Genomic DNA, 12274 nt, shown 5'->3' on the forward strand with positions numbered 1-12274 from the left:
AAGCAGTGCAGCCAAGGCTTACACTATGAGAATGTTAAGAGAATGTTGGGAATTAATTCATTAAAAATAATAATATTAATAATAATAATTCATCCAAAAAATATTAGAATTTAGGTTGCCAGTGTCGTTCACTGTTCTAATAGTCATAATACATAAGTTAATAGACTGAAGTATACATATCATGTCATAATTCCATTGCAGTTGTTCAAGTTGGTGACTCAGTGTTCAGGTCAATCAATCATCAGGCTCAAGTGTGTGAGGTACTTTTAAGCAAGGATATTTATTATGCACACAATGACATTCGACTGGACGTCAGTTTGCAGATTTTATCAAGGTGTTGTTTTCACTAAAACAAATCCAGCCTGTGCATCTGCTATACTCAGTCTGACTTCTTTTTTGAGGCATTGGACTACTCTGAAAAAGAGATTCAGCACCTTAATGAAATATGTACATTGTGTATGGCGGGACCAGAAATAATATGAAATCCGACTTTTTGGCAATAAATAGATATACATCTACAATACAAAGTGGAATAAAACAGCTCTCGTGGGAAGCTATAATAAATAAATAATTTATCAGAAATAAATATATTTTACTTTTATACAGTAATACGTGAAGATGCATGGCATCCATTTGGCTGAGCTCACTTGAACATTGAACCCATTTACTTGTTATTGAACTTCTGGGAAGAGCTGGCTTCACTGTGAGTTGTAAATATTGAACATTTCACCGCCGTCTGTTTGCTTGTTTTCCAAGATGAACACTCAGTCGCTGCTCGTGCTGTCTCGTGAGTCTCAGACTTTGGGCAGTAATGCATGTCAAAAAAAATAAAAATCACAGCAGTCACGTTCATATCGTCCAGTCTGTGAGTCTGCAACAAACGCTGGATAGAAGAAAAAGAGCTGTCTCGTAACAAGAAATCCATATGGTTGGCTCCATGGTGGCCTTCTGTGGATAGCTGTTTGAGCATTTATTCGTTATACTTGATATCCAGCTGAAGGTCCATGTACGAGTACGGGCTTTGTTCGCACTAGTGCACGGGTGTCAAACATATGGCCCGTGGGCCAAAACTGGCCTGCTAGGGGGTACAATCCGGCCCACAGGAGGAATTTGAAAGTGAAAAAATACAAAAAAACATTGTGGTGGTGGGGACTTAGGAAAATTTTGAAGATTATTATGCTCATGTAAAAAATGGAATGGTAATAATTCCTAGGTCTTCATAGGTTGATTAAATTTCTAAGTGCAATGCTATATTTTTCAGTTGAAAATACCTATGGCTTAAATTTCTGTGCCTTAAAATACAATCATTACTACAATTTTTATCTATTATTTTCTATTATATCAGGTATGGTAAGATTTCAGTGGTATTGCCCCTTTTACATCTGAACCACAATGCGTTTGACACTCTTAAACTAGTAAGACAATTCAGCATGCTATTAGATTGACTGTGTGTTACTAGTAAAAGTTTTTACTTCCCAATTTCCTACGAGTGAGGACAAAGAGCATACGAGTACATGGATCTTCACCTGGTTATCAAGAATATTGAATAAATACTCGAACAGCTTTACGGAAAGCTGTTTGAGCATTTATTCCAACTAGTAGCATGTAGATGTCAACTAGTTAACTGTTTTGCCTCACTAGTAACGTGTAGATTTCCTACTAGTGTGCGAAAGCTGCCCTACTAGTGTGCAGTAATGTCATTCAGTGGTGGTAGGCAGGAATGGAAAAAAGAGTTGCTGTCGTGCTGAAATGTCTTACCAGTAAAGACGTCGAGTACTAGGACATGTACGTTAAGGTGGATATCAAGGAAATCGAATAAATGCTCAAACAGCTTTATAGAAAGCCTTCTCTTAGGCTCTGATTGTGACCTTTGCCCCCAGTCCAGTGATTCCCAACCAGTGTGCCGTAAGAGCTCATCAGGCCGCCGCAAGAAATTATCCAATTTCATTTAGCTTGTCCGTAAATGATTTATTTACTATGAATAATGTATCTTTGCTGAACTATCTCGCGGCATATAGTGACAGGCAGAACAATTGAAAAGCTCTTCCACTAGATGGCAGAATTCTTACGACTAACCTGTGCATCCACGTTTGGTTACATTTTAGTTAGGTGGCGTGTTGTGAGAATTTTTCTCGTGTAAAATATGTGCCTTGGCTCAATCACGTTTGAGAAACACTGGCCTCGTCATTAGCTGCACCCAGACCTCGCTCTCCACGACAGAAAAAACTAAAACAGGACGTGGCCTCCATCACTTCCTCCTTCATCTGTCTTTGGTGCATTTCTCAAGTTGGCTGTCGGCTCTTTCAGCCCATACAAATGCAGCTGGCAGCAGATAAGGACTGGATGGTCCTCCAGGTGGTCTGAGCATCCATGAAGGACACTGGCTCGTATCGGTCGGGTCGGCAACACGGGTGGTTGCTGACCTTGCGGGCGGTGCGTCGCAGGAGCGAGCCGTTCTGCATCAGAGCTTTCAGCGCCAGGTCGTAGTTAGTCCTGGAAGACTGGCAGGAGCCCACGCAAAATTTGAAGAGGACGATCTCGTCCGAGTCGAAGCCTAGTCCCAGATCGCGGACTTTCATCTCTCGCTTCTCTATCCGGCAATCCCGGCTGCTCTGCTTCGGCTGCTTGTTTTTACCACGGCCTTTTCCGTCTCCCTTCACCGCGTCCTCGGCTTCGTCCTTTTCTTTCCTCTTCCTCTTCTTCTTTTTTTTAGGCGAGCCTTTCGGTTGCGGTTCGGAGGGGTCCGAGGAACGTGGCGTGCGGCCCGCCCAGCGAGTGCTCGGATGATCGTCCGCTTCATCGATGACCAAAGGGTCTGAAAACAACAAATATAAACTGTTACTGTTACTTGTGTTCGTCACACAAAAATATCTTCAAGCTGGGGTACAATAATGACAAACAATCATGACTTTTCCCAGTGGATCTTAGCAGTTTCATTACCGTAAAGAGGATGCCATGGAGAGTACGGGTCGTTGTCGTCTTCCTGCGCCTCGTCCTCCATCACCTCTGGCAGCGTCACATGAAGTTGCCGCTTCTTCTGCCCTCCCAGCAGGCCCGCCATGTGACCCGAGTCCACTCCTGCACCGGCAGCACCGGCGTTAACGCGAGCTCCGTCGACCAGAGGCAACAGAAACAGGAGCACCCACAGCAGCACCTACAGGACACAGAAGACTTGTGAGCTGAGGTCTCCTCTTGTTCATACATGTTTAGCAACTACATCAGTGTTTCACAACCTTTAATTGAGCCAAGGCACAATACATACATAACAACATTACATAAAAAAAATTGTACTATAGTGAGTGTGTGTCTTAGCCACCAGGAAGCAGTATGATCCGTGTATACGTATATACATAATGAAGAAGTACCATTAGTCATTTTTTGCAGAGGATAAAGAATACCATTTGTGTTCAAATAACCATAATTCTGAAGGCTTTTAACACTATGACATTGATAATAGCTTCGTTAGCCCATCTATGGCGTTTTGCATTGTGTGTGAGCATTAACCTAGCAGACTTTCATCAGACAAAGTTATACGCTTTCTTAAATACAAAATGTGTAATTGTCTTTTGTTTGATGTTTAGTTTTCCAGTAAACGTCGACTGCTTGTGGCAGTAAACAGCCTGAAGGAAGCGCTTGATCTCTGAAACTCAACATTTTTGCTTAAAATAAAAAAAATAATCAGCCGAGCAACTGCTCACACCTCGGAAAATTTTAAGTCGGGTCACTCGTGAATGAAGTAAGTAACCAATGTAGCCACGTTTTGTGGGGTTTTTGTATTTTTGTTTGGTTAGAGATTTCGCGTGTACCTTGGCTCAATAAAGGTTGGGAAACAACGACTTGAGTAACAGCATTGATAGCTGCCTAACCTTTGCCAACATCACAGAGGTCGTCACTGGTGCCTCCTTCCTCCGATTCCTCCATCGGGTCCCGCCTGGATGCAATAAGAAAAAGAGGGAGGGAGGAATGTGAGAACAAGGTATCACTCTGTCAACTTCCCTCCTCCTTTGGAAAAGGGTAACATAAACTAAAAGCACAACATGCGGGCAATATGATGATTTCACATTCACACAATGGTTCAGATACTGTAAAATAAAAAAATAAAAAAACTACACAAAACCCCTGAAAAAGGGGACGTGTGAAATAAATCACGTCCTCCATGCCCAAGGACACCTGTCTTTGTTGCTCCTTAAAGGACCAGTGTTTGCTTACAGCTAGTGTTGGCTTGTCTCTTCATACATGCATGCAAACAGTCCCAAACAAAGAGCAACATCTGCGATATACTTGTCAAAAGCATTCTTCACGAGTTATTCCTGCGGCAGAGCCGAGATCGCTTCACGGAGGTCTCGGCCGAAAAGCCCCAGACATGCAGGACAGGTGATAAGAGGTGTCACGGATGCAGATGTTTATATATAGTACGTGCAAGTGTGAAGGTTCGAGCCCGCCGCCCGTCCCGTAACATGAGGTCATCAAGTTCTTTTGTTGATCCCCCCCCCGTCCCCCGCAAATGTCAAAGGAGGTCAGCGCATCAGGTGTCAGGAAAAGTCCAGCTTGCTCATCTGTCTTGAAGCTGACACTATTGGTGTTAGGGTGAAGGTTAGAGGTTGACAACTCATACACAACTCTTTTTCATCCAAACGTATAGAGACCCAAAACATGAAATGAGGGGTTGGGGTTAGGGTTGCGTTTGGTTAAATTGTGGCCACAATATAGCTATAATGTACATAAAATGCCAATTTGTGGCCCGAAAATACTCATTTGTTGCGATGAAGTACCTGTGGCTTCGTACAGGACACGTTCACTTGAAACATTAAGTAGAGGCAAAGGCCGACTTACCATTAGGCAAACAGGCAATTGGCTGGGGCCCTCATCTTATCTTTAAAAATAATAATAATCAAGTTTTCTTTGACTTAACGCAATTATTAGCTTTGTCTTAATTAGTGTGCTTCAACCCACATCAAAAGGTGTAAACTATCAGGATCATTTCAAGTGCCCCACCACCCCTTCTCATGCAATAGACTATTCCATCTTCTTACTGCACATGTGGAGACTTCATTCAAGAAACACATTTGTTGGCGCGTTGTGAGGAGAAGGAAGTGGAAATACAAATCAAGCACAAAAACCAACTACTAAAACTAGCTTTTCTGTTCGGGAATGCAAACAGATAACTGTAATTGAAATCTTCATCAAGAAAGAATCATTTGCTTCAATTACATTTTTTAAACAGCACAAAATATCATTTGATTAAAATAGATTCTACACACTGTACTGGTGTATTAATAAACATAAAATGACAAAATGCTAACGGTAATATATAAATGTGTTAAGCATTTGCATGGTAGTATGTGGGGATTCCGATAAGATGCTGTTATGACTTAAGTAGCCTTTTAGTCTTCAATTCATTTCTTACGTTGGCAATTCAGCTCTCAGCTCCCTTGTGCAATTTTGCGACGACAACAGGGACAACCAACACCGTCAGTGATCCCTAATACTTTGTATTCATTCAATCCCGAGTGGTTTTTCTCAACCCGACGCGGAGAGTCTGGCCCAAGCACAACAGTGAAGACGGGGAGGAACATTGTGGACATAATTCACACCGACAGACAGCCAACACACCATGGCTGCAACATAAAACCAACCCATGTGGACTTCTTTGCCTTTGCATCTCCAAGCTGATTTAATCCTTACATACAGTTGATTTTCCATACGCACACACAGTAGCGCTGTGGGTCAACTCTGAAGTATATCCTCATAATAATTGTCCATATCAGTGCTTCTCAAATGTTTTACACCAAGTACCTTAAATCAATTGTTTCTTTTGATATCGCTACATTACCGCTACTTGTTTTTGCAGCTGCAGTCAAGGTACCCTCTGTCCTCTGTGCGACTTCTGTTCCTGTGTTGCTCTTACTTATTCTTTTACTGTTTCGAGATTCCCCCTTCTTAAGGCTATGTTTTGGCGGGAACCTGTGCAAATGTGGTGGCCACACAGACAGTTCTGGGGACTGTTTCAAGCTCCCTGTTGAAAAATGTTACAACTGCCCCCCCCCAAACCAAATACACAAATTTATGGCATGTACAATTTTTACCACAAGTGTCCTTTCACAAACACTGTTAAATCTAAAACCCACTTGAGTACACACAGGTCAGCCTCAGTGTCCACAATCTTTCTAGCACCTGTAAAAAAAGAATATCATTTTTAGATCGTTTCATTTTTGTGTATTTTGCCACTTGTTTTCAACCCAAACCACCAGTATGAGTACTCACGCTTGAGTACTCACCGATACCGAGTACCAAACACAGACTTTTCTTTCTTTCTTTCTGATGCACATGATGATTCGCCGATGTGTCAAAACCATTGCTGTGTAGAGCCAACTACTGGCGAGGAGGACTTACTCAATGTAGAGATATTTTTTGCTGTAAGTATCAGTGGCTGCTATCAGCAGCCTTCACGAGTACCCGATACCTTGAAATAAGGCCGGTATCGGCCTGATATCGATACCTGGTATTGGTGCTCGCCCATCCCTTGTCTGAAGTCTGCAGAATGACATTTATGGTATTCCTTTTGCTGTTAAATCACAGTCAAATTTGACGCGAACAGTATGTAAGTCTTCAAAGCTGACAGCAGTGGGAGGCGGAACACTTCTGAGGGGTCGGTAGCGTGCAGGCCTTTGTCTGCGGGTCGAGTCCCATTCAGAGTTCCTCATGCCACAGCTGGGAGTGCTTAGCCTCTTTAGATGACTGTGCTGGGAGTCTACAGGGGCCCGTCTGCTGGTTCATTTCACCCTGGCACTCCGGAGCTGTTTACAGACCGACGCCCGAAGCCTTTTCAGGGATGCGTTGAGGGGGTGAGGAGCGAGTATGGAAAGCCGTTTGAGCGTTTGTTCCAAATCCTTGATATCCATCTTAAGGTCCATGTATTCGTACGCTCTCACCAGTAAGACAGTTATTATACTATACATATTGCAGGTTAGCCAGAAACAGGAACCTCAAATGAAATTAAAAAAACAAAACAAAACAAAAAAAAACAAAGTTCTGGATGCGTATATCATACACAGTTGGTATGCAAAAGTTGTGTGGAGACTTTCTCTTTAGCGATAAAGGCTTCTCATTGGACAGCAAGTCAGTGAAATCCTATGGCAAGTGTATAGTATCTAAAAACTACGTCAACACACTCCCTCGTGAAACTCCTCTGGAAGTTTTCTGCAGGTTTCCAGAAATGTACACAATTACCTAGCTGTGGCTTTATTTTTGTAACTGTTATCTCTTTGCCGTTTTTTCTTTTTTAAAGTAGCACATACATCAGTTGAAGAACATTCATCGTGTACTATGAAAGCCTTTCCCATTTGCGTGTACAGTCTCAAACATTTGATGATAAACAAGTCAAGAAGATTAAAAAGTGACTCCTAAATCATTTGGTTACAAGTGCAAACTGTCATAATCATTAATGCAATTTCTACCAGCTGGATTTGCAATGAATGAGAGGTCAACGAAACATAAATGTGTTTGTGATTAAGGATGTAGGTGCCTACTGTATACTGTTACTAGCTCAGAGCTGGCTGCTTGCCGACATTCTCTATAAACCTCTCACCTTGTTTTAAAAAAAAAAAAAAAAAAAAAAAAAAAAAACACCACCGCCATCTCTCGTGTTTCACCAAACCTCTCTCATAATGACCCTTTATTACGGACAAAATAACACTCTCTGCAACGTGCGCGTGCACGTACGCAAAATGACCTCCAGGGTTAACTTGTCACTAACATGGTGCCTGATTGCAGCAGTACAGTAAATCACTGCTGGCTCAATAAAACACACCTGCAGTGTAAGAAGAGATGTGGGAGAGGCAGAACACCGGGAGAGCTGCCTGATCACTACCAGACACCCAACAGTCCGAGGCAGGGGGGGGTCCCGAAAGATGCACAATGTGAGTATGCTGACTAGCTTTGCACACTGTCGAATACATGCATTGTTATTGTTTTTTTTTTTTCATTTCAACAAAATCAGGATGCTATTCCGAATGTATCAAATTAGACCTTATTTATTTAAATATTTTTGAATCATTACCATGGATCAATTGACTTAACCAGTGGTTCTAAAACTGGTGTCCGCGAGCTATGACTTGGTGGGTGTGCAAAATAATTTGCAAATTTATTACTTTATTTTTAAAAAAGGGAAAAAGAAAAGAAGGATACCTACAGGATAAAAGAGGGTAACTACAACACATATGGGGACTAATGGGGCAAAAAAAAAAAAAAAAAAACCAACCAAAATAAACCAATTCCTTGCCCCTACCTTAACTTTGGCCAATTAAAAGCACCATCAGAGTATCATCCCATACATATGACATTTCTGCATAAATAATTTTTTTAAGGCGTATTATTACAGCAATAAAGTCATATTCTTTTTGATAACAAAAGGTCGATTTTTTTTAGGGGTCTCTTTTTTCAGAGAATAAGGCATCTTTTCCAGAATAAAAGATTTAAGCTTCAATATGTTTATTTGTCATGTGCACAGTAAAAACACAATGGAAACACAGAGATGAAATTCTTACTTAGCTTGTTTCCTTCCATTAATATAAAGAATATAAAAACAGCAATTATAAAAGGAAAGGAAAGACAATTGTAAAAAAAAAAAAAAGTGAGTGTATTAGAGAATAAAATAATATTTGTGAAATTCCCTGAATAGAATATGACTCTTATTAAACATTGAGTTTAATAACATCCATCCATCCGTTTTCTGTACCACTTATCCGCACAAGGGTCACGGGAGTGCTGGAACCTATCCCAGCTATCATCGGGCAGGAGGCGGGGTACACCCTGAACTGGTCGCCAGCCAATCACAGGGCCCACAGAAACAAACAACCTTTCGCACTCAAATTCACACCTACGGGCAATTTAGAGTATTCAGTCAACCTTCCACGCATGTTTTTGGGATGTGGGAGGAAACCAGAGCACCCGGAGAAAACCCACGCAGGCATGGGGAGAACATTCAAACTCCACACAGGCGGGGCCGGGATTTGAACCCCGGTCCCCAGAACTGTGAGGTGGATGTGCTAACCAGTCCCGTCCCGTGCCGCCGAGTTTAATATCATATTATGACTGATTATCATATTGTGCTTTATTTTGGAAGATTATTATTACAACTTTATTCTTGTAAGATTATGACTTTTTACCGTACGATTTTTAAAAATCCTATAATAATACAACTTTCTTCTCATAAAAATGTTCAACTTTTTTTCCCCCTAAAAACTACGATTTTGTGTTAAACATAAAAACATGGCATTTTTTCACAGAAAAAAGGGGAACTTTTGCATTCATATGGCATTTAAGGCTACACATGGTAGGTATGGTTCATGGCTTTTGGATTATGAGGGGGGTCCTAAGAAAGAAAAACAATCCCTTGTAAACAGCTCCCTGGACCACAGAAACTGGATTAAACTCGCATTTCCACTTAGTAATACTGTGTCTCTGTTCTTGATGGACATTTGACTACTTTTCCTGGAGAAAATTAACAATCAACTGATCGAGTAATAGTTAGTTCTTAAATTTTATTCTTGTTAGTTTTTTTCCCATCCGTTATTTGTACCACTTGTCTTCATTGGGGTTGTGGGTATGCTGGAGGCTATCCCAGCTGATTTTGTGCGTGAGGCAGGGTACACCCAGGACTGGTCGCAAGCCAATCGCAGGACACATATAAACAAGCATTCACTCCTAAAGAGAATTTAGAATGTTCAATTAACCTAAAATGCACGTTCTTGGAACGTGGGAGGGAGCCGTGCTCGATTATTACATTTGGATTATGTTTTTGATCAAATTGGGAATGGGAGAATGGGGAAAAGAGAATGCAACTCAAAGATAAGAGACACAACAACTACAACAACTAACTTCATCTATCACTACTGTCCAAAACCCACAAAAGACAGCTAAGCCACGTTAACGTCACCGTTAAGCTCACCAATAGCGGTCAAACATGAACTAACCTGCATGCCCATAAAATAATGGACAAATACAGACAATGGTTTTGGGATCATTAAAAAAGAATGTGATTGTGTTTGTACAGCTAAATAATGCAAGTACAGATAGTGAGTGAAAAGTGGCGAATGTGCAAATATATGTTGTGATTAAGCAAGATTGTATGACTTGACTTGTTACCACCAGGTTTATGACTTCACTTAGTTGATATTTAGTGGGTACTCAACTTCACTTGCTTAATTATCGCCACAGTAACTTGGGACTTTCTCGGAAGACTTGGCTTGCATATACTGTACGGTATGTGACCAACATACCAACACTTACGACACTGACGTCATATTGCAAAATATGAATGTCAATGCTCAACTACATATACATAAATATAAAACACAATATATGGACAACTGAAGTAGAAACAGTGAATGCTTAATTTTTTGGAGAGGCGAAAATTCCGATTTCTCCCGTTTTATGACACGCTACGCTATGAAACACAAGATGAGACTTTGTTGAAGAGAAACATACGCATGACTACCACTAAGTACAACAACCAGATTTAGCGAAATGGTGAGTTTTGTTTTCAATAGTTTGTTTTTATTTGTGTCTACGCCTGTCCGTCGAAATGTGTCTTTATGTGAAATGGGTCCATGACGCAAAGAAACGTTGGGGACCACCATACTGTGTTGAAAAAATATCAATGACATCCTTAATTAATCGACTTGCATCACATTATAGTTGACTAGAAAAAAAAAACCTTGAGCTGTTCAACCCCTGAACTGTACATTCCATATTAAATTCATTCCCGGTCTACATAAAGATCACTGCTGTACTCACCACAGGAGAGAAAAAAAGATCATAATTGCGTTGGCTGCAATCGTATGATAAGGAAAATTAAAACTAAATCCCTGCTCAGCATATTACTACTTCCTCAGAAGATGGGAATTGTCATTATAAATCTTGGAAAATAAATTCCTGTTTCCTTTATTCAGATTATCACCAAACTGTAATGTTCTTTTCCATAATCCTTCTTAATGCACCTATTCCAAAATGACTATTAAAAAAAGTCATTAAGGGCCTTAGACTTTCCCTCAGTACTGTAAATTCCATATTAAATTTGTTCAACATTATACTCACCATAGGAGGACCCCCGCCCCCGATAATAATTGCATTGCGGGTAATCGTATGATAAAGCGAATTAAAAATAGAGAATAGGTTATTGTCCAGGGGAAGCAGGACTGAAAAAAGAGATAAAGTTAAATCGGGGACGCAAAGGGAACGTCAAATTGCGAGTGCAGACTGAAGGCCGGTCAGACAGTAATCCCATAATCCCGAGCGGGCAGGCGGGATGTAATTGCTCGTTAGTGCCACTTTCCACTCGGAGGCCTGTCACTGAGGGAAAACCACAGAAGGCTGTGCCGAAATGAGGAACAGATAGCAGGTCCGATGCGGATGGACATGTGCACCCTACTCAAAACACACACACATGTGGACTCACCATACACACACACACACACACACACATTAAGTCTCTGCCAATTTCTCTCACACACCGAGGGGGCTCACGGTAATCAGAGGTGCGGACACTAGCGAGCCTGCAGGAGCATGGCGAGGAGTGGAGAGGATCTGTGCGCGTGACCCCCCCAGCTCCCACTCCCCACTCTGCAGGTCTCCCACCTGGAGGTTTTATTAAGCCACTAACAACATCTGATTCTTTCGGAGAAAGTGGCTGGGTGGGGGGGTCAACATGTGTGGAGGGAAAGTGTGCAGAGTTGTGAGGAATAACGTGTCACAAGCCATCGAAGCTGGAAGTGGCTCTAAAGTGGAGCTGACGGCGTTTGATTGCAGTATCTTTGCATTACATTCCTGCATTATTTCCTCAGCCAAGGTTCTGCAGTTGGAAATGCAGTAAAAATGTACTTCAGGACCATGTAAAGTGAATTCAGAGATTTGTTTCTAAATCCATTATGCATTTGAAGAGAATTGCTGCAAATGTGTGCAAAGACTGGGAGCGACAGGATGTCGTACTGAATTGTGGAGAGTCAGCATTAACCTGTTTTTCACTATTTCAGTTTTCCTGATTTTTTTGGGGGGGAGGACGATGGCTAAAACGGCGCCCGGTGACACACTCGGTTGTCTTGCATAAACCTCTTTTCCCCAACTATAAGCATTTGAGCACCTTCATTCACATCAGTGGATATAGAGCGTAAATGCGAGTTACTTAGGCTACGTTCACACGGAAGTAAATACAGGTATGCCCCTTGGCGTAGGTCTCAGTCCTGACGCATTTGTGGCAATTTCAAGGATTTTCTGC

At 41.5% G+C, this 12274-nt stretch overlaps 1 protein-coding gene across 1 annotated transcript in view; it reads right to left on the reverse strand.

Annotated features, from left to right (window-relative positions):
* Positions 1-269: 269 nt before the first annotated feature.
* Positions 270-12274, reverse strand: part of LOC133411781 (glial cell line-derived neurotrophic factor) — a 32696-nt gene continuing 20691 nt past the window's right edge. The window contains exons 3-5 of the mRNA XM_061694468.1: positions 3867-3931; positions 2941-3154; positions 270-2815 (exon numbers count right to left, since the gene is read on the reverse strand). Coding sequence (XP_061550452.1) covers positions 2304-2815; positions 2941-3154; positions 3867-3931 — 791 coding nt within the window. The 3' untranslated portion in view covers positions 270-2303. The remainder of the gene's footprint in view (positions 2816-2940; positions 3155-3866; positions 3932-12274) is intronic.

This window comes from Phycodurus eques, chromosome 13 (assembly GCF_024500275.1).
Source record: "Phycodurus eques isolate BA_2022a chromosome 13, UOR_Pequ_1.1, whole genome shotgun sequence".
In the NCBI taxonomy this organism is placed as follows: domain Eukaryota; kingdom Metazoa; phylum Chordata; class Actinopteri; order Syngnathiformes; family Syngnathidae; genus Phycodurus; species Phycodurus eques.